Below are 23,352 nucleotides of genomic sequence, written 5' to 3'. Positions count from 1 at the left end.
AGAGTGACAGGTCATTCTAGTTCTAGTCTCTTCAGGGTGAGAATACCCCATAACCCAGCACCTACAAAGGCCTTCTCATAGAACAGCGGGGAGGGAACGTTCATTCCTACAAATGCTGCACTGTCCAACACCAAATATACACACATACCTATTTACTTAAAGGGGTTGTCCAGGACTGATGCCATTTGGCATGGAGAGACACCTGTACACACACACACTTGGTGACTGGTAGGCATTGAAGTGTCCAGTGCCCAGCGAGTTTCCTGGACAGGTTCTATTCTAACCAATGGCAACCAGACAATCATGCCTGGACAGCCAAAGCTTTAACTTTGGCTGTCCAGGCATGATGGGAGTTGTAGTTTTGCAACAGCTGGAAAGTGAAGGTTCCTTACCCCTGTATCTAATGGGCAGCTGTGTCTCCATATCAAAATAAGAGGGAGATCATGCCTGGTCCCCCTTATTTAGCATCCAACACAAGGTCAGGATGAGCCACCAGACTTGCTGGTTGTAATACTAGTATGGAACGTGCAACCTTTTCACGACAACAACTTTAGGATGTTCTTGGATTAGTGTTGAGCGGACCCGTCAAACTCTTCCGAATTGGCAACGTCATACGAACCCGAATATCTGGCATTTGACTCCCGCTGCCTTCCGATTCCGTAGGGAAGGTGGAGACAGCCCGGGAACCGCCTGGAATTCCAGGATACCGCCTATTACCAAGGTTGTATCCCTGTTTTGCAGGCATCACTCGGGCTGTCTCCACCTTCCCCACAGAACAGGAAGGCAGCGGGAGTCAAATGCCAGATGTTCGGGTTCGTTCCTGAACCTGAACCTCAGCCCTGTTTGCTCATCTCTAATCCTGGATCCATCTCCATCAGGGAGCACTGCACAACCATCTCTGTGACACACACCAAGTATTGCTCATACGCACCTTCACAGAAAAACTGCAACAAGTGCAATACATGTCAATTGGGTTTTCCAAAAGCCCATCCGTACTCTGAGACATTTATTAATGTGACGTATATATAGAAGCCTCTGACTTATGCCGCAGAAAAAGATGCTGCAGATTTTCACCTTTTCCATGGACTATGCCAGGCATTTTACCTCACTCCTATGATGGGTGGGCAGGTGGGGGTGCGGCAAGGAGGGGAGGAAGTGTGGCCTTCTCCAATGCCTAATTTATCATAGTGTTCACCTGGAAACAGACGTAATTCACAGCAGAAATCTATAACCACTCACAGAGCAGGAGATTCCTGCATCCCCCCTGAGCCTCTTAGTAAATCTGAATGGGTAAATGGGGCGGGGCTTGATTTAGGAGTTAAAGGAGAATTTTATTAAAGTATTGTATTTCCCCCCCAAAAGTTATACAAATAACCAATATACACTTATTACGGGAAATGCTTATAGGGTGCGTTCACACCTACAGGATCTGCAGCAGATTTGATACTGTGTTCAGTTATTTAAATGAAATCTGCTGCAGAAAATCAGATGCAGATCCTGTAGGTGTGAACGCACCAATAAAGTGCTTTTTTCCCTGTACTTACTACTGCATCAAGGCTTCACTTCCTGGATAACATGGTGATGTCACTTCCTGGATAACATGGTGATGTCACTTCCTGGATAACATGGTGATGATGCGGGCTGTGGCTGCTGGAGAGAATGATGGCAGAGGATGCTCAGTTTCCCTCCAGTGCCCTGTGTCCCTCATCCTCTCCAGCTGCCACAGCCCGCACAGCTCTGGGAGTTGGGTCGTGACATCACCATGCTATCCAGGAAGTGACATCACCATGTTATCCAGGAAGTGACATCACCATGTTATCCAGGAAGTGACATCACCATGTTATCCAGGAAGTGACATCATCATGTTATCCAGGAAGTGACATCACCATGTTATCCAGGAAGTGACATCACCATGTTATCCAGGAAGTGAAGCCTTGATGCAGTAGTAAGTGCAGGGAAAAAAGCACTTTATGAGCATTTCCCGTAATAAGTGTATATTGGGGATTTGTATAACTTTAAATACAATACTTTAATAAAGTAGTGCTGCCCCCATAATCCCCCCCCCCCGTCAGGGTGCAGTGCTGCCCCCATGTTCCCCCTCGTCGGGGTGCAGTGCTGCCCCCATGATCCCCCCCCCCCCCCCCGTCAGGGTGCAGTGCTGCCCCCATGATCCCCCCCCCCGTCAGGGTGCAGTGCTGCCCACATGATCCCCCCCCCCCCTGTCAGGGTGCAGTGCTGCCCCCATGATCCCCCTGGTCGGGGTGCAGTGCTGCCCCCATGATCCCCCTGGTCGGGGTGCAGTGCTGCCGCCATTATCCCCCTGGTCGGGGTGCAGTGCTGCCCCCACGATTTCCCCTGGTCGGGGTGCAGTGCTGCCCCCATGATTCCCCTGGTCCGGGTGCAGTGCTGCCCCCATGATTCCCCTGGTCCGGGTGTAGTGCTGCCCCCATGATCCCCCCCGTCAGGGTGCAGTGTTGCCCACATGATCCCCCCCCCTGTCAGGGTGCAGTGCTGCCCCCATGATCCCCCCCCCCCCCCCCCGTCAGGGTGCAGTGCTGCCCACATGATCCCCCCCCCTGTCAGGGTGCAGTGCTGCCCCCATGATTCCCCCTGGTCGGGGTGCAGTGCTGCCCCCATGATCCCCCTGGTTGGGGTGCAGTGCTGCCCCCATTATCCCCCTGGTCGGGGTGCAGTGCTGCCCCCATGATCCCCCCCCCTGTCAGGGTGCAGTGCTGCCCCCATGATCCCCCTGGTCAGGGTGCAGTGCTGCCCCCATTATCCCCCTGGTCGGGGTGCAGTGCTGCCCCCATGATCCCCCTGGTCGGGGTGCAGTGCTGCCCCCACGATTCCCCCTGGTCGGGGTGCAGTGCTGCCCCCACGATTCCCCCTGGTCGGGGTGCAGTGCTGCCCCCACGATTCCCCCTGGTCCGGGTGTAGTGCTGCCCCCATGATTCCCCCTGGTCGGGGTGCAGTGCTGCCCCCATGATTCCCCCTGGTCGGGGTGCAGTGCTGCCCCCATGATCCCCCTGGTCGGATAGCAGTGCTGCCCCCATGATCCCCCTGGTCGGGGTGCAGTGCTGCCCCCATGATCCCCCTGGTCGGGGTGCAGTGCTGCCCCCATGATCCCCCTGGTCGGGGTGCAGTGCTGCCCCCATGATCCCCCTGGTCGGGGAGCAGTGCTGCCCCATGATCCCCCTGGTCGGGGTGCAGTGCTGCCCCCATGATTCCCCCTGGTCGGGGTGCAGTGCTGCCCCCATGATTCCCCTGGTCCGGGTGCAGTGCTGCCCCCATGATTCCCCTGGTCCGGGTGCAGTGCTGCCCCCATGATTCCCCTGGTCCGGGTGCAGTGCTGCCCCCATGATCCCCCCCCCCCTGTCAGGGTGCAGTGCTGCCCCCATGATCCCCCTGGTCGGGGTGCAGTGCTGCCCACATGATCCCCCCCCCTGTCAGGGTGCAGTGCTGCCCCCATGATCCCCCTGGTCGGGGTGCAGTGCTGCCCCCATGATTCCCCCTGGTCGGGGCGCAGTGCTGCCCCCATGATCCCCCTGGTCGGGGTGCAGTGCTGCCCCCATGATCCCCCCCCTGTCAGGGTGCAGTGCTGCCCCCATGATGCCCCTGGTCAGGGTGCAGTGCTGCCCCCATTATCCCCCTGGTCGGGGTGCAGTGCTGCCCCCATTATCCCCCTGGTCGGGGTGCAGTGCTGCCCCCACGATTCCCCCTGGTCGGGGTGCAGTGCTGCCCCCACGATTCCCCCTGGTCGGGGTGCAGTGCTGCCCCCACGATTCCCCCTGGTCGGGGTGCAGTGCTGCCCCATGATTCCCCCTGGTCCGGGTGCAGTGCTGCCCCCATGATTCCCCTGGTCGGATAGCAGTGCTGCCCCCATGATCCCCCTGGTCGGGGTGCAGTGCTGCCCCCATGATTCCCCCTGGTCGGGGTGCAGTGCTGCCCCCATGATCCCCCTGGTCGGGGTGCAGTGCTGCCCCATGATCCCCCTGGTCGGATAGCAGTGCTGCCCCCATGATCCCCCTGGTCGGGGTGCAGTGCTGCCCCCATGATCCCCTAGAACTGGTGATGGAGATGTTCCTGTATCATGCACACGGTGGTGTATAACCTGTGTATGAGCTAATAACAGGTATCTAATCACCCATTGCTGAACTACAGGTAACAGGATGAGGAGCAATGTGATCAGAATGATTGATCAATGTACTGTATGTGGATGGGACCACACGTGGGGAGATCACCTGCAGGGCTCATGTGTACACTATACACTACCACACCTGGCTGTACACTATACACTACCACACCTGGCTGTACACTATACACTACCACACCTGGCTGTACACTATACACTACCACACCTGGCTGTACACTATACACAGCACACTATACAGTACCACACCTGGCTGTACACTATACACAGCACACTATACAGTACCACACCTGGCTGTACACTATACACAACACACTATACAGTACCACACCTGGCTGTACATTATACACAGCACACTATACAGTACCACACCTGGCTGTACATTATACACAGCACACTATACAGTACCACACCTGGCTGTACATTATACACAGCACACTATACAGTACCACACCTGGCTGTACATTATACACAGCACACTATACAGTACCACACCTGGCTGTACACTATACACAACACACTATACAGTACCACACCTGGCTGTACACTATACACAGCACACTTTACAGTACCACACCTGGCGGTACACAGCACACTATACAGTACCACACCTGGCTGTACACTATACACAGCACACTATACAGTACCACACCTGGCTGTACACTATACACAGCACACTATACAGTACCACACCTGGCTGTACACTATACACAGCACACTATACAGTACCACACCTGGCTGTACACTATACACAGCACACTTTACAGTACCACACCTGGCTGTACACTATACACAGCACACTATACAGTACCACACCTGGCTGTACACTATACAGTACCACACCTGGCTGTACACTATACACAGCACACTATAGTACCACACCTGGCTGTACATTATACACAGCACACTATAGTACCACACCTGGCTGTACATTATACACAGCACACTATAGTACCACACCTGGCTGTACATTATACACAGCACACTATAGTACCACACCTGGCTGTACACTATACACAGCACACTATACACTACCACACCTGGCTGTACACTATACAGTACCACACCAGGCTGTACATTATACACAGCACACTATACAGTACCACACCTGGCTGTACACTATACACAGCACACTATAGTAACACACCTGGTTGTACACTATACACAGCACACAGTACAGTACCACACCTGGCTGTACACTATACACAGCACACTATACACTACCACACCTGGCTGTACACTATACACAGCACACTATACAGTACCACACCTGGCTGTACATTATACACAGCACACTATAGTACCACACCTGGCTGTACATTATACACAGCACACTATAGTACCACACCTGGCTGTACACTATACACAGCACACTATACACTACCACACCTGGCTGTACACTATACAGTACCACACCAGGCTGTACATTATACACAGCACACTATACAGTACCACACCTGGCTGTACACTATACACAGCACACTATAGTAACACACCTGGTTGTACACTATACACAGCACACTATACAGTACCACACCTGGCTGTACACTATACACAGCACACTATACACTACCACACCTGGCTGTACACTATACACAGCACACTATACAGTACCACACCTGGCTGTACACTATACACAGCACACTTTACAGTACCACACCTGGCTGTACACTATACACAGCACACTATACAGTACCACACCTGGCTGTACACTATACAGTACCACACCTGGCTGTACACCATACACAGCACACTATAGTACCACACCTGGCTGTACACTATACACAGCACACTATACAGTACCACACCTGGCTGTACACTATACAGTACCACACCTGGCTGTACACCATACATAGCACACTATACAGTACCACACCTGGCTGTACACTATACACAGCACACTATACACTACCACACCTGGCTGTACACTATACAGTACCACACCTGGCTGTACACCATACATAGCACACTATACAGTACCACACCTGGCTGTACACTATACACTACCACACCTGGCTGTACACCATACATAGCACACTATACAGTACCACACCTGGCTGTACACTATACACTACCACACCTGGCTGTACACCATACATAGCACACTATACACTACCACACCTGGCTGTACACTATACACTACCACACCTGGCTGTACATGTGAGGAGCACATACTACTACCACCCCTATCATCCCCCAGTATGTCAGTCTCACATTCCCGGTACTCACGGCTCCATGGCGCCCCCACAGCCGGGATCCCCGCTCTAGGTCGCTGCCAGCTCACTGCTCAGCCTCAGCCACGATTGTTTGGGACACGCCCTGTTCCGTGTACGTCACTAGCTCCCTGCCTGCTGACTGCGCGGCGGCCATGTTGGTTACTGGAGCCCTGCCCTTCTGTGGTTAACTACCCCCTCCCTAATCCCTGAGCTCTCACCTCACCAGAATTATATGGAAACCCTGATTATATGTCGTCCATACACGTAAAACAGAAAAAACCTACAAGAAAAATAGAAGGTGACTACAGGCCAAGCTCACTTGTCCATTGTTCTCAATGGGAATATGTAGGTCACATGATGGCTATTGCATTGGTAATCCTTGAGGTGCAGTTACCTCAGAAATCTAAGGTTATAACCTGATAACACACCGGTAGGATACATGGGGGGAGATTTATCAAACATGGTGTAAAGTGAGACTGGCTCAGTTGCCCCTAGCAACCAATCAGATTCCACCTTTCTTTTTCCAAAGAGTCTGTGAGGAATGAAAGGTGGAATCTGATTGGTTGCTAGGGGCAACTGGGCCAGTCTCACTTTACACCATGTTTGATAAATCTCCCCTATGGTCCGTATACTGTCCGTAATTAGGGATCCACAGAATTTTATGATTTTTATGGGCCAATGCACACGGTCCGTATATTTGCAGAAAGACCCTACTCACACGACCGTAGGACGAGTGGATTTCAATGGCCCCGTTCACATGTCCGTATGTGTGTACAGGGGTACGATCCATAAAAGAAAATGCATCGGTCCTATCGCTGTCCGATGAGGTCCGATCGCTGTCTTCGATGTGGTGAGCACGGAGCACGCAACGGTCAGAGGCTGCGCTACGGACGTGTGAATGAGGCCAAAGACTTGTTTGTACAGTCCTTATCTGCACAATGTACTTTAAAGGGGTTCTCCAGCGCTTCAAAAACATGGCCACTTTTCCCCTCTCTTGTCTCCAGTTCAGGTGCGGTTTGCCATTAAGCTCCATTTACTTCAATGGAACTGAGTTTGAAACCCCACCCAAACTGGAGACAAGAACGGAAGAAAGGTGGCCATGTTTTTATAGCGCTGGATAACCCCTTTAAGGCTTGCTTCACACTACACTTTTTTCATAGATTTTTGCAAAAAAACAGATGCATTTGTGTGCATGCCTTTTGTCAGTTTTCCCGTTGACTTCAACTATAAAAAAAATAAATAAATAAAAAAAACCAGATCAAAACACTTTTTTTTTAACATACGCAAAAACCATACTTGACCTTATTTTTGTGTACGAAAAAAAAAAAGATTTGTTTTGATCCGTTTTTTTTTTTGTTTTTTTAATGGAAGTCAATGGAAAAACGGATCAAAATTAATGCACACAAATGCATCCGCAATAATAACTGCATAATAACATTTTACACCAATAATGCTCCCACCAGGGTATGGTATCATATAAAGTAGAGGGAGGATAGCCTGTGGGTTATTGGAGAGTTCTAGCAGGATACATTTAAAAAAAAAAAAAAAGAAGAAGAAGAAGAAGAAGAAGAAGAAGAGGTCAGACTTAAAAATAGGAATAATAGAGACTCCCCTCACCGATTCCCCACCATGCTGGTTCCAGTGGTGACCTGGGCAGCTCTTGGTATCTGGGCAGCTCAGTGCTGAGCAGCCTCAGGAAGTGATCAGCTGATCAGGCACTGTAAAATGTCTGCACTATGGTTGTGGCCACTGGCGGAACTACCGCCGTAGCAGCCGTAGCGGCCGCTACGGGGCCCCGCCGTATCGGGGGCCCGTGCCGCGGGCCCCCGGAGCTCACATCGCCTGTAGCACCCGGCGGCCGAGCAGGCCTCCCGGGTGCTACAGCTGTTTGGGGTCCAGGCAGTGGCCACGAAGGGGGGCCCGCGGGGCCCTCCCGATCAATCACTCTTGTGACCGCAAGCATTGTTTTGCTTGCGGTCACAAGAGTCGGGCTCCGTCTTCCCCCGGCTGCTGCGCGGGGGTGTTGCGTCTTATCCCCGGCAGCCGCGCATCCCAGAACTCCCTGCGCGCCTTGGGCCCTCACTTCCGGTTCCGGCGCGCAGGGAGCTCTGGGATGCGAGCGCTGCCGGGGATAAGACGCGACACCCCCGGCAGCCGCGCAGCAGCCGAGGACAGACCAGGAGAAGTGAGGATCGACGTGGGAGCGTGTTGTCAGGTGAGTTAAGTTTTGTTTTTTTATCAGCTTGCAGGGTGGGGGGGAAGGATGGGGGCATCTATGAGGGTGGGGGAAAAGAGGGGGGCATCTATGAGGGTGGGGGGAAAGAGGGGGGCATCTATGAGGGTGGGGGGAAAGAGGGGGCATCTATGAGGGTGGGGGGAAAGAGGGGCCATCTATGAGGGTGGGGGAAAGAGGGGGGCATCTATGAGGGTGGGGGGGGGGGGAAAGAGGGGGGCATCTATGAGGGTGGGGGGGTGGGAATGAGGGGGGCATCTATGAGGGTGGGGGGGAAAGGGGGTCATCTATGAGGGTGGGGGGAAGCAGGGGGCATCTATGAGGGTGGGGGGAAGGAGGGGGCCATCTATGAGGGTGGGGGGGAAAGAGGGGGCATCTATGAGGGTGGGGGGAAGGAGGGGGGCATCTATGAGGGTAGGGGGAAAGAGGGGGCATCTATGAGGGTGGGGGGAAGGAGGGGGCATCTATGAGGGTGGGGGGAAAGAGGGGGGCATCTATGAGGGAGGGGGGAAGGGGACCATCTATAAGGGAGGGGGAAGGGGGCCATCTATAAGGGAGGGTGGGGGGAAAGGGGGCCATCTATAAGGAGGGGGGAGAGGTGGCCATCTATAAGGGAGGGTGGGGGGAGAGGGGGCCATCTATAAGGAGGGCAACATGGGGGGAGAGGGGCCATCTATTTGGGGGGGGCAACATAGGGGGAGAGGGAATACACAGAGGGGGCATATATTATTAGGGGGTCACATAGAGTCAGGGCTACCCACTAAATGAGGGTGTAAAGGGGACAGTACAGATGTGCAGTGTGTATAGAGATGAGGATGGTGCCAGAGTGAGGAGTCTAATATGTCTGTCTGGCAGATTCTGTGGATTCGTGGCTCGGAGAAGTTCTCATAACGGCCCAGGACGGATGGAGAAGATGAAAAGGAAAGAACTCCGATCAGAGAAGACGTCCCCTGTGAGTCACTTAATATAACTGTACTGTAATTTATATGGTGTACAGAACCTGTGTAGAGCTGAGTGTGTTTATGGCGTAGTGGTCGATTGAGGGGGTTGGGGCCCCAATCAAAAGTTTGCTATGGGGCCCAGCCATTTTTTAGTTACGCCCCTGGTTGTGGCTGTAATTGACAGCCATCATCTCATGACAACAATATCAGAACTAGAGACTACAACGTGCAGCTATACGGCTGCCAGGGTCCACACAACCATATATTACATGGTCACTCATTTATTTGAAACGGTTCTATATAACAGAAAACACATGCTAAAGGATTTCTGAGACTCCATATTTCGGCTACGTCCCCACAATGTTTATATCAGCCGTTATGTCGTAATGATGACAGCCATTTGTACAATATTGGCGGACATTATGGACTCAAACGGCCATAAAAAAAAGACATAGCCTTATAGTAATAAATGTCCTCACATGGCCCCTAAAGCTTTACAGGGGTACTACACCGAAAATGTTTTTCTTTGAAATCAGCTGGTTTCAGAAAGTTATATAGATTTGTAATTTACTTCTATTTTAAAATCTCCAGTCTTCCACTACTTATCAGCTGCTGTATGTCCTGCAGGAAGTGGTGTAATCTTTCTAGTCTGACACAGCGCTCTCTGCTGCCACCTCTGTCCATGTCAGGAACTGTCCAGAGCAGCAGCAAATCACCATAGAAAACCTCTCCTGCTCTGGACAGTTCCTGACATGGACAGAGGTGGCAGCAGAGAGCACTGTGTCAGACTGGAAAGAATACACCACTTCCTGCAGGACATACAGCAGCTGATAAGTACTGTAACACTGGAGATTTTTTTTTAATAGAAGTAAATTACAAATCTCTATAACTTTCTGTAACCAGTTGAATTCAAAGAAAAAAAAAAAGATTTTCACCGGAGTCCCCTTTTAATCTACAGCCATTGGTTATGGAAAAAATGCAAGAGATTGTCTAAATCGGAGCCCCATTAATTTCAATGGCCCATACAAATCTAATGACTTAACTAACTATACTAATGTATGCTTGGTGACTTTTTGTCGATGTACACGAAGGTGATAAATCCCCCCCTCCCCATTGATTGTATTTTTACAGCTCATTATAGAATATAATATATAGCAAATCGAATAAAGAAAAAAAACACAGCTTGCAGAGCATGGAGGCTCACCAGGTGGTGACATCAGTAATCTCCTACAGACATGATGCACATGTAGCGGAGATCTCAGGATACGCTGGCCTGGTTCAGCCTCTGGTTTATCAAGGTTGTGTCCGACCTACACTACCGTTCAAAAGTTTGGGGGTCACCCAAACAATTTTGTGTTTTCCATGAAAAGTCACACTTATTCACCACCATACATTGTGAAATGAATAGAAAATAGAGACAAGACATTGACAAGGTTAGAAATAATGATTTGTATGTGAAATAACATTGTTCTTACATCACATTTTGCTTTGTCAAAGAATCCTCCTTTTGCAGCAATTCCAGCATTGCACACCTTTGGCATTCTAGCTATTAATCTGTTGGGGTAAGCTGGAGAAATTGCACCCCACACTTCTAGAAGCAGCTCCCACAAGTTGGATTGGTTGGATGGGCACTTCTGGCGTACCATACGGTCCAGCTGCTCCCACAACAGCTCAATGGGGTGGTGATCTGGTGACTGTGCTGGCCACTCCATTACCTATGATAGAATACCAGCTGCTGCTTCTGCTGTAAATAGTTCTTGCACAATTTGGAGGTGTTTAGGGTCATTGTCCTGTTGTAGGATGAAATTGGCTCCAATCAAGCGCTGTCCACTGGGTATGGCATGGCGGTGCAGAGTGATGGCCTTCCTTATTCACAATCCCTTTTACCCTGTACAAATCTCCCACCTTACCAGCACAAACCCCAGACCATCACATGACCTCCACCATGTATAACAGATGGCGTCAGGCATTCTTCCAGCATATTTTCATTTGTTCTGCGTCTCACAAACGTTCTTCTTTGTGATCCAAACACCTCAAACTTGGATTCATCCGTCCACAACACTTTTTTCCAGTCTTCCTCTGTCCAATGTCTGTGTTCTTTTGCCCATCTTAATCTTTTTCTTTTATTGGCCAGTCAGATATGGCTTTTTCTTTGCCACTCTGCCCTGAAGCCCAAAATCCCGCAGCCCCCTCTTCACTGTAGATGTTGACACTGGTGTTTTGCGGGTACTATTTAATGAAGATGCCAGTTGGGGACCTGTGAGGCGTCTGTTTCTCAAACTAGAGACTCTAATGTGCTTATCTTCTTGCTTAGTTGTGCAACGCGGCCTCCCACTTCTTTTTCTACTTTGGTTAGAGCCTGTTTGTGCTGTCCTCTGAAGGGAGTAGTACACACCGTTGTAGGAAATCTTCAATTTCTTAGCAATTTCTCGCATGGAATAGCCTTCATTTCTAAGAACAAGAATAGACTGTCGAGTTTCAGATGAAAGTTCTCTTTTTCTGGCCATTTTGAGCGTTTAATTGACCCCACAAATGTGATGCTCCAGAAACACAATCTGCTCAAAGGAAGGTCAGTTTTGTAGCTTCTGTAACGAGCTAGACTGTTTTGAGATGTGTGAACATGATTGCACAAGGGTTTTCTAATCATCAATTAGCCTTCTGAGCCAATGAGTAAACACATTGTACCATTAGAACACTGGAGTGATAGTTGCTGGAAATGGGCCTCTATACACCTATGTAGATATTGCACCAAAAAACAGACATTTGCAGCTAGAATAGTCATTTACCACATTAGCAATGTATAGAGTGTATTTGTTTAAAGTTAGGACTAGTTTAAAGTTATCTTCATTGAAAAGTACAGTGCTTTTCCTTCATAAATAAGGACATTTCAATGCAACCCCAAACTTTTGAACGGTAGTGTACATCTGCAACACGGTGAAGATTTTACCACTTGGTTAGTGCAGATGAGTAAATCCGAACGCTTGGCATTAGTGGTGGGTAAAAAAGTTGGATGAAGCCCTTGGGAGTCTGGGAAAACATGGATACGACCTATGGCCTATGACTATACCCATGTTTTCCAGGCAGCCCCAGAGCTGCATCCAAGTTCTTCATCCACTGGTTATTTGAATTCTCCTTTCAGGATCAGTTGTACTTTGGGTCCTATTACACAGGCCGATGGGAGCCCGATAATAACTGTAAACGTTTACTGGGCCTATTACACGGCCCGATATCCAGGCTGCAGGGCTCCCCTTGTTCTGTACTTCTCCCCGGGTCCCGCGCGGTGCAGCTTCAGAGCGGGCTATCTCAGCTGACAGGCCACTCAGCCAATCACTGGCCGCGACGGTCCCGGCCAGTAATTGGCTGAGCGGCCTGTCAGCTGAGACAGCCCGCTCTGAAACTGCAATGCGTGGGATCCAGGGAGAAGTACAGAACAAGGGGAGCCCTGCAGCCTGGATAGGTAATTTCCATATCCTCAGCAGCCAGCCGTGTATCGCTATTACACATAGCGAAGCGCGGTCAGCGCCTGACAATTATAGGTCAGATCCTATATCAACGATCAGCTGATGACAATGATCATCGGCTGATGGTTGTGTTTATTACAGGGAACGATAATCGGCCGGATAGGGCCGATTCGGCCGATCATTGTTCCATGTGATAGTACCCTTTCTCTGTTCATTTCCGTGAGGCTATGTTCCTACTTTGGGAACATCTCGGGGGAAGACGGCCATCTTGTGATGTATACACGGCCACTAATGTTCATGATCTTTATTACCGGCCATCTATGTAACGAGACGTCGCCCTTCCCCCAATATGTTTCTGAAGTGGAAGAAAAAATCTGATGATATATTTGTAGTATGAGGTATTTGTAGTAAATTAACCTGCAGAAGTCCGGCCAAATTCATAATTACAGGGCTGGCAGGGGGAGCATAATAAACAACCTATACTTACCGCCCCAGTGCCCTTGCAGCCCACATGGCTCATGGACCGCGCGGGATATCATTATCTCTCCATGTCTTACTACGTCATGATGCAGCAGGAAAGGGTGGGAGATAGCCCGCTCAGCCAGTCAGTGACTGTAGTGATGTCCCACCCCAGTCACTGATTGGCTGAGCAAAGTGCCCATCAGCCAGGTCATGATGTAGCAGGGGGGAGAGATGGAGAATCCTGACAGGAGCCTGGGAGCAGAACTGGGCTGCGAGGCCACGGGGACGAGAAGTATAGGTTGTATATAATCTTCCCCCACCTCCTGATCTCCTTTAATCGGCTCCCCATGAATGATACAGTGACCGTCTACAGGTCCCAGCTGAATAATTGGTTGAGCAGTGCTGTTAGTTGTGAAATCCTGTGCCTAATAAGCCGTTAGGAGCTCCGATAATCATTAGAAGGGGCAGGTTGGCCTGGGCCATAGCCCTGCCCCCAGCGGATTGGTGTTCAGAAGGGTACAGGATTTCACAACTAACAGCACCTTCATCCTCAGCGCCTAGTGCCCAGTAGGGAGCTATCAGCAGGTTAGATTCGTAGTTCCCCTTTAACTCTACCCTGAGCAAGGTATACTTCTAGACCAGTAGATTCTATTGTGACACCAGGTCTAGAAATCTACAGACAGAAGTATACAGCACAAAATGTTCTATTCCTGATGGCGGTTTTTATTTTCTGCTCACTAGCTCTGTATTCCCAACTGGTTCTGCTGTAGGAACAAAGACTCTCTATGTCCTCAGCAGCGGATGGCCACTATAATCCACTATAAATGGTGCCCAAGGAAAACCTGCAGCAACAAAATATGACGGCGTCTGTATAGTAGCCGCTACAAATGCCGAGTCACAAGCTCCTTCTGCCTCCTCACCGATGATTGAAGAGCTCTTTGTATGGAGGCAAACACATCAAAGGCCGTCACTCATCATTCTCTATGGGAAGGGACTGTACTCCATCACTTCCTGGAGACTGTAATAGTCTGTGACATTTCTCTGTCCATTAACTTCCATTTATTGCAGCTGCCATAAAGCAGATATACTCCGCTGTACTGCATACACAACAATATAGAAGGGGAGCATATGGCTACAATATAATATGTATATTAATAATAATAACAACAATAACAACAGCAATAGAGAAGGGGAGCATATGGCTACAATAGAAGAATATGTCTACAATATAATAGTAATAATAATAATAATAATAATAAAAGAATATGTCTACAATATAATAGTAGTAGTAATAATAATAATAATAACAATAACAACAGCAATAGAGAAGGGGAGCATATGGCTACAATAGAATACAATAGAAGAATATGTCTACAATATAAAAGTAATAATAATAATAATAACGTGATAATAATTAATAATAGTAAATAAATAATTAATTAATAAATTAAAAAAATAGGTTACACTGGGTTAAAAAATAACAATCAAAGTTGATGGCTTGGAAATAATAATAATAATAATAATAATAATAATATTTATTTATTGACTTGTAGAGCGCCAACAGATTTCGCAAGAAAAGAGACCTTGCACATAATAAAAGAAATTTATAAGTAATTATTAATGACTAAATGGGAAAGCAGTAAACTAAGAACTTTGTAATATTCAGTGACAGTGAATTCAGCTGAGCGACCAGTGCCAGGCAGCTGGCGCCAAGGCAAGTAGGATCATGGGGTGCATCACAAGGGGCATCAATGTACATGATAAAGTAATAGTTCTACCACTGTACAAATCGCTGGTCAGACCGCATATAGAATATTGTGTACAGTTGTGAGCACCGATATACAAGAACTTCAGATGTTTATGGCTTCCTGACCACTTCTTGTGGCCGCAAAGAGGCCAGAGGGGAATAGGAATGAGATGGGAATAGGTGACAAGGGGATTTAAGTGCTCTCACTACTGTTAATAAGCCCTTGAGAGTCCCTTGCAAACCTAGTGCATCATTTAAGGGGTTATCCAGTGCTACAAAAACACAGCCACTTTCTTTTAGAGACAACACCGCTCTTGTCTCCAGTTCAGGTGCGGTTTGCAATTAAGCTCCATTCACTTCAAAGGAAATGAGCAGCAAAACCCCGCCCAAGCTGGTGACAAGAGCGGTGTTTTTGAAGCACTGCATAACCCCTTCAAGAAGCTAAAGGAGGGGATAACTGCAGCTCCTTGGGTTGACATCAGTAGATACAATGGTATTTAGACAAGAGACGGCTGCCCTGAACTTTATGGATGGTCAAAGACGAGAGCGAAGCCTTCATTTACCTTCCAGGCACAGTGTGGGTCTTCTTCAGCAGGCACACAGGCTCGGTTTGCAGGTGCACCGCCCAGGATTTGTCCCTCTCTCCTGAAAAGAGCACATGCTAAGCCCTGCCCCACTGCTACTTTCTGAGCTTTGTCTTCCTGTATCTGTTACTAGAGACAGAATTCCCCTAACAACAGGCAGTGGACAGCAGAGTGCAGGGAAGTGAGACACCTAGTGGGCAAGATTTAAGAGCTGTAGTCTAATGAACTTTGAATGGGAAAATGTTCCCTAGTGCCCACACATATTATTAATAATATGGTGATAATTGGGGTTAAAGGTGGTTATCCAGACATACATGGTTGCTTTCTTCTAGAAACAGCACCAATCTTGTCTCCAGTCTGGGTACGGATTTTGCATCTCAGTTCCATTGAAGTGAATAGAGCTGAACTGTAATACCACATACAGCCTGAGGACAGGGGTGGTGCTTTTTTAGCAAGATAGTAACTGTGTTACTTCCAATCCAGGATAACCCCTTAAAGGCCCCTTTTTTTGTTCACGTGCCAAATTACTGCTAAACTTTGACACATACTTTGGGAGCTATTTTTTCCCTGTAAACGTCTTAAAGGAAACCAATTACCACAATTGTGCTGATTAGGTTCCCAGCAGCGACTAATAGATGTGTTAAGGAGCTTCCCTACCATGTCCTGGATTTCTTGTTCGGTACCTTTTTATGCCGCCAAAACGTCTTTTACTACCGCGTGTGTGAGGCTCCTTACCACATCTATTAAGCGCCGCTGGGAACCTAATCAGCTCAATTGTGGCAATTGGTTCCCTTTAAGACGTTTATGGGGAAAAATACCCCCAAAGTACATGTCAAACTATAACTTTAAACTATGTCCCACATGAAAAAAAAAGCATTATCTTTAAAAAAATAAAAATCAAGCGGTCTATTTTATGACTAAAAAGGTGTCCCAAAAGCAAATAAAATCTGAAAATGTCACAAAAAAAACAGCACATAGCCCGAGATAAAAATAATCTATTTCTTCATAAATTCCCATTCATTCCAGTTGCCATAAAGCACACATGCCCTGCTGCTTAAGGGGTACTCCAGCCAGGACCCCTTTTTTAACAATCTGTGGGGAGGGGGTGGGTAAAACAATTACATATACTTACCTTCCTAACTCCAGTGCTGCCGCTCACATCCTGCTGCTCTGATCCCTGTCTCTGGCTGCTTCCTGGTCTGAGATTGGATAAGAGACACTCTGTTATACAGCAGCAGAGGCCTCTGATTGGCTGAGCTGGCCTGAAACCTCACGTCTCAGACCAGAGAACGGGAAGCGGAGCAGCAGGATGCAAGCGGCAGCGCTGGAGCCAGAAAGGTAAGTATATGAAATTGTTTTCACCCCACACCTGCTATTGTGAAAAAAGTGTTTCAGCCGGATTACCCCTTTAAGTCTGTACATGACTTTCCTAAGTATAAAACACATATGTGAAACTGAAATAAAAAGCACAGTGTAAACCTGATCTTACAGATGCTCTAAGCTCCATAAATAAACCCTGCCTTTCACAGAGGTATGGAGGGCCTCGGGGGCTCATAACTGCAGTGTATGACCGACAGGTGATAACATGATATAATGGCCTAGAATACTTCCATTTGTATTTGAAATAGTGAGAATTATAGGAATAATTGACACAACGCCCCAAATTCAATGAATTCCAGCAGCAAATTGGCCAGTAGCCGTCCTGCCGAAAAGAGCGGCCGCATACACAGCAGATACAATGATGTCTGGGTACAAACTGTGCACCTCCCCCAATAACAGAATAAAGACTACATGAAGAAGCTGATGTCACCCAAGAAGATGCTATTCCTGTGAGTGACATCAGCCCTGTGCACACATCCGCCCCCTTTGCACGCTCACAATGCAGCCATAGCTCAGGGTGGCCATGTTCCATACAGTACCTGTAGTAGCGATCATCTCGGTATGGAGTCAGGTCCTCCTTCAGCTCCTTGTAGGCATCACTGATTTTCTTGCAGAAGTCTTTAAATTCAGTATATAGAGAGCTCTCAAATGCTGCATAATCTGGATCCATGGTGCTCGGTGTCAGCCGGCCATCTATCAGAGCAATGAATGGTGGCGATCAGCATTGATTTGGCCTGTGATATTTATTGTCTTCTTATTCCCGGCTGCACAGCACCGAGCTCCAGCCGCCCATTCTCTGCACCGAGGACTCAGGGATTGTGAGCTGCCTGCACGGAGACCACCCACAGGCTGCATCAGGGAGCGCACTGCCACCTGGTGGACGTCCAGAGCTATAGCGTGTGGGTTGTACACGGTTTAAAAGGAACCTGTCTCCAAGACAATGCTATCTAATCCATCACCATCATGTTATAGAGAAGGAAGAGCTAAGCGGATTGATATATATCTTTGTGGGAAAAGATTCAGTATAACTTGTAATATGTTGAGTGAAATTCCTGGTCATTCTGTGGTAAGGAGTCCAATGGATGGTGTCACTCAATGGACTGGACTCTTTAACATGGAAACATCAGAGATTTCAATAAAAAAATATATAAGATCAGAGTGATTCTAAGTGCATCAGATGTTTATTAAGGCTGGGTTCACATTACGTTTTTGCAGTCCGTTTTTTTAAAATACATTTTTTTCAAAAAAGGATGAGAAACGGATAAAAAAAACATGAATTTGTGTGCATCCGTTTTCATCCGTTTTTCCATTGACTTCCATTCTAAAAAAAAATAAAGGATCAAAACTAGAGATGAGCGAACCTGGAGCATGCTCAAGTCGATCCGAACCCGAACTTTTGGCATTTGATTAGCGGGGGCTGCTGAAGTTGGATAAAGCCCTAAGGCTATGTGGAAATCATGGATATAGTCATTGGCTGTATCCATGTTTTCCAGACAACCTTTGAGCTTTATCCAAGTTCAGCAGCCCCCGCTAATCAAATACCGAACCTTTGGGTTCGGATCGACTCGAACCCGAACCCGGTTCGTTCATCTCTAATCAAAACGGATGCACACAAATGCATCCCTTTTTTTTGCAAAAACGTAGTGTGAACCCAGCCTAACCCAAACTGATGAAGCAGCACTTCAAATATAGTCAAAACAGGGAGAAGTGTATTCTACTATAATTCAGGATACAGCAAATCATTTCCAAGAAAATCCACAGTGCTTGTGTTCACTATAACACACACACACACACACATATATATATATATATATATATATATATATATATATATATATATAGAAAAACATCTGTTAAGTGCATCATATATTCTATGTTAATAAGTGCTGAACCGATAGCGTTCATACAAATGAGTAGGGAAAATTATATACTTAAAGGGCAACTCCAGCGAATTTCTTTTTTCTTTCAAATCAACTGGTGTCAGGAAGTGCCAGAGATTTGTAAATTACTTCTATTAAAAAAAAAATCTCAAGTCTTCCAGTACTTATCAGCTGCTGTATGTCATGGATAAAGACATAGATATATAGGGCATACAACAGCTGATAAGTACTTGAAAACACCTGAGATTGTTTAATAGAAGTAAATTACAAATCTCTGTCACTTTCTGACATCAGTTGATTTGAAAGAAAAAACAAAGTGCTGAAGTTGCCCTTTAACCGCTTAGTGACTGAGCCAATTTTCCTTTTTGCTCTTTGTTATTTTTTCTTCCTTGTATTTATATTTCTGTGAAACTAAAAAGAAAATAGCCTCCAATCTACACTATCTAAGCTCCGTGGGCCGCAAGTCGCTATTGAACAATTGCTGGAACGTTTGATATACTCGTATCGGCGGGCTTCCTACACGTCTGCGTTGAGTATGGGATGGAGGATCAACGGCTCATACAACTTAACTCTACAGCCTGATGGGCGCCAGGTCAGCTGTATCCGTGAAGCACCTTTCAGTATGTATCGCCCTCTCTGAGTAGCAGCGATACTGGTATACGCTGATAGCTATCTGTCACAGGATATAGTGTATTCCCTATAGCCTCCCTGAGGTTACTGCAGTTTAAACCTCTACCAAGGTGGTTGGATTAAAAATTTGAACCAGGCCCCCTGACATGTTTCACTGGGATAACCAAGCTTTCTCAAAGTGGCATTGACACTATGGGGGATATTTATCAAACATGGTGTAAAGTAAAACAGGCCCAGTTGCCCCCGGCAACCAATCAGATTCCACCTTTTATTTTCCAAAGAGTCTGTGAGGAATGAAAGGTGGAATCTGATTGGTTGCTAGGGGCAACTGAGCCAGTTTCACTTTACTCCATGTTTGATAAATCTCCCCCTTAGACTATCCCGTCTAAGATTTATCACACATCGTTCCCTGCTGCCATCTCTGTCCATGTCAGGACTTACATCATCTGTCAGTCGTCGACCGGGAGAGACCCATACACTTATTCTCATAGTGGCTGCGGATATCACCGACTAAAGTATGAGGCACATTGGGATCTTTAAACCAAGTGATCAAAACTGAAGATCTCGGGATCATTTTATAATATAGAGAGTGAAATGAAAAATGTAGAAAACATTACGAAAAATTCTGCCATGTTCCTGAGCTCTCGGGTCAGATTCAATAAAACCAATTACAAAAATGAGGCGTTTAATATATTTAATTGACAATAATTCGGCATCTTTCCTTATGGTAGGATTGCATCTCAGGAGCTTGGGATCTTCTACCATCACACTTGGCCAAACAACCACTCCTGACTGGACGGTCATAGTCGCGCGGTATCCAAGCTCCAGATACGGCTCCACCATCCAGATACGGCTCTACCATCCTCCGGGTTACTTTAAGGAACATAGATTGTCAGCAGAAAAAGACCACCTGGTCCATCTAGTCCGTCCTTCTATTGTTTACTTTATTATCATCCTAGGATAGCTTTATGCGTATACCAGGCAGATTTACATTCAGTTAATATAGATTTCCCTACCACATCTGCTTAGAGGTTATTCCAAGCATCTACTACTCTTTCAGTAAAGTAATATTTTCTCATATTGCTTCTGATCTTTCCCCCAACTAACCTCAGATTGTGTCTCCTTGTTCTTGTATTCAGTTTGTTATTAAGGGCCAGAGCCTCAGGAACGGCACAGAAGCTTCCAGTAGTCGTATGTCGCCTCCAGAGCGCATGTCTCTCTGTTCAGCTCGCCACGAAAGAGAAACATTAACAGATAGATAGATGTCTCAACAGCGAACACTACAAATGTCACACAGACAGCCACATCTACACTACAACATGTATAGCCTTATAGATGACATCATCTGTTATATTACTTATATACCCCCCCCCCATTCATACATATATGCAAAAGGCAGGCCTAGGTAAGACAAAATTGGCACTATAACAACAGAAATTCACTTTCCCCAGATATTGTGTATTAACACATTTTTATTCCTCCAATACATCATTTGAGAAGAAAGAATACCACAGCCGCCCCTAGCACATGATCACACGCATCAGCTACACAATGGCTGATGTAAGAGTCTTCGTCTTTGGCTGGCTTCTTCTCCAAGGAGGGTGGTCATCTGTCCCAGGTCTTTGTTGTTGCTCTATGTCTTTCTGGCCACCGCCTCTTCTGGCAGAACGGAATCCACAGCTACTTCTAGCACATGATCACAGACATAAAGCACGACTATAACACAGCATACCTCAATCACATGTGCAATAATATTTGGATGATAGCCTGTGGTGAGAAATATCTTTTGTAAGAGTTTTCGTCTTTAGTTGGCTTCTTGCCCAAGGAGGGTGGTCATCTGTCCCAGGTCTTCCATGTTATTCAATTTTCTTTTTGACGTCTGTACCTTCTTGCAGAACGGAATCCACAGCTACTTCTAGCACATGATCCCAGACATAAGCCACAACTATCACACAGCATCCATCATTCATCACACAGCATACATCATTCACATGCGCAATATTTGGAAGATAGTCTGTGGTGAGAATTGATGGATATAAAAACAGTCTTCATCTTTCGCGGCCTCTTGCCCAGGGAGGGTGGTCATCTGTCCCAGATCTTATTTATTCTTCAATTTTCTTTCCGGCTTCTTCATCTTTTGCAGAACGAAATCCACAGCTACGTCTAGCACATGATCCCAGACATAAGCCACAACAATCATACAGCTTACATCATTTACATGTGCAATATTTGGAAGATAGCCTGTGGTAAAAAAAAAAAAAAAAAAAAAAATTCTGTATGGTAACAGTCTACATCTTTAGTTGGCTTCTCGACAGTAAGGTAACCATCCGAGCCAGGTCTTCTTTCTTCTTCAATGTTCTTTCCGGCTTCTTCATCTTCTTGCAGAACGGGATCCACAGCTACTTCTAGCACATGATCCCAGACATAAGCCACAACTATCATACAGCATACATCATTCACATGTGCAGTATTTGGAAGATCCAAATAGATACAGTCCAAGGAGGGTGGTCATCTGTCGCAGGTCTTCTTGGTTCTCCAGCTTCCTTTTCGGCTTTTGCATCTTCTTGCAGAACGGAATCCACAGCTACTTCTAGCACATGATCACGGACATAAGCCACAACTATCACACAGCATCCATCATTCACATGTGCAATATTTGGAAGATAGCCTGTGGTGAGAGTTGATGGGTATCATAACAGTCTTCGTCTTTACCTGGCTTCTTTCTCAATGAGGGTGGTCATTTGGCCCTGGTCTTCTTTTGCAGTAATGAGTTCTATAACAGTCTCTTCCTGGCTTATTGCCCTTAGTGAATAATAAATTTGCCTCGGGGCTTTTATTCGATTTTTATTCCTGCCAATATAATGTTTTACATATAGGAACTCTACATCCTGGGCCAGGTTTAGTTGCAATATTCAGCTTTCTTTTTACAAATAATCTATTAATCGGGATTTTTTTTTTATTTTGACAATTTTGCAAAAATAATACTATGGCAACTCCAGCACATGGCCACAGATAGTATATCATCTCCTCTCACAAGTAACATGTAATAATCTTACACATCCCCCTCCCCCTCATCTTCCTCACTCACACACAGATAGACCCACCAGTATCATAGTTCAGCAGTCTCCTCCCTGGGGCGCTCCAGCATACACATGGAGGACGTTGTTCTAATCACGTCCCAGGTGGCGTTGTCTTTGTAGCAGAAGATGGAGGACGCTCCTGGGATGAATATCTTGGGGTGTAGTGTCTGCTGGCAGCGAGCTGTGTACGAGATCTGTGTATCTGATCCCTGAGATGTTGTGATGTCACCCAGAGGCGCCATGGCAACATCATTTGTTTGTACTACTGCTAGGGCAGCCAATCAGATTAGTGCTTATAGGAGTGACAGTTGAAGCAATGATCGGATTGGTTGGTATGGTCAATGACTGTGGCAGCCAATCAGATTAGTGCTTATAGGAGTGACAGTTGAAGCAATGATCGGATTGGTTGCTAGGGTTAATGATGATACTAATCTATCTGAATCCCTATTACAGGTGCTATCCTTACATGATGTCCTATGGGGGGAAGGGGTCCTGGGCAATACAATGTAGATAGAAACAATGATGAAGTAACATTAGTGACAGTGTATCTCTCTGTATACGGCCTCTGGTGTGAAATGTGGTGAATTA

At 47.0% G+C, this 23,352-nt stretch overlaps 1 protein-coding gene across 2 annotated transcripts in view; it reads right to left on the bottom strand.

Annotated features, from left to right (window-relative positions):
- TMEM181 (transmembrane protein 181) overlaps window positions 1–17,875 on the bottom strand; it is a 43,810-nt gene extending 25,935 nt beyond the window's left edge. Inside the window, exon 1 of one of the 2 annotated variants that reach the window (XM_069955594.1) lies at window positions 17,714–17,875. In XM_069955594.1, the coding sequence (XP_069811695.1) occupies window positions 17,714–17,844 (131 nt within the window). In that variant the 5' untranslated portion in view covers window positions 17,845–17,875. Of the gene's footprint in view, window positions 1–6,379; window positions 6,464–17,713 lie in introns of those variants that run through there. The other variant, XM_069955595.1, reaches the window with a different exon arrangement.
- Between the last annotated feature and the right edge of the window lie 5,477 nt (window positions 17,876–23,352).

This window comes from Dendropsophus ebraccatus, chromosome 15 (assembly GCF_027789765.1).
Source record: "Dendropsophus ebraccatus isolate aDenEbr1 chromosome 15, aDenEbr1.pat, whole genome shotgun sequence".
In the NCBI taxonomy this organism is placed as follows: domain Eukaryota; kingdom Metazoa; phylum Chordata; class Amphibia; order Anura; family Hylidae; genus Dendropsophus; species Dendropsophus ebraccatus.
The sequence above is the reverse complement of the archived record's forward strand: the minus strand, read 5'-3'. Positions and strand labels throughout refer to the sequence as shown.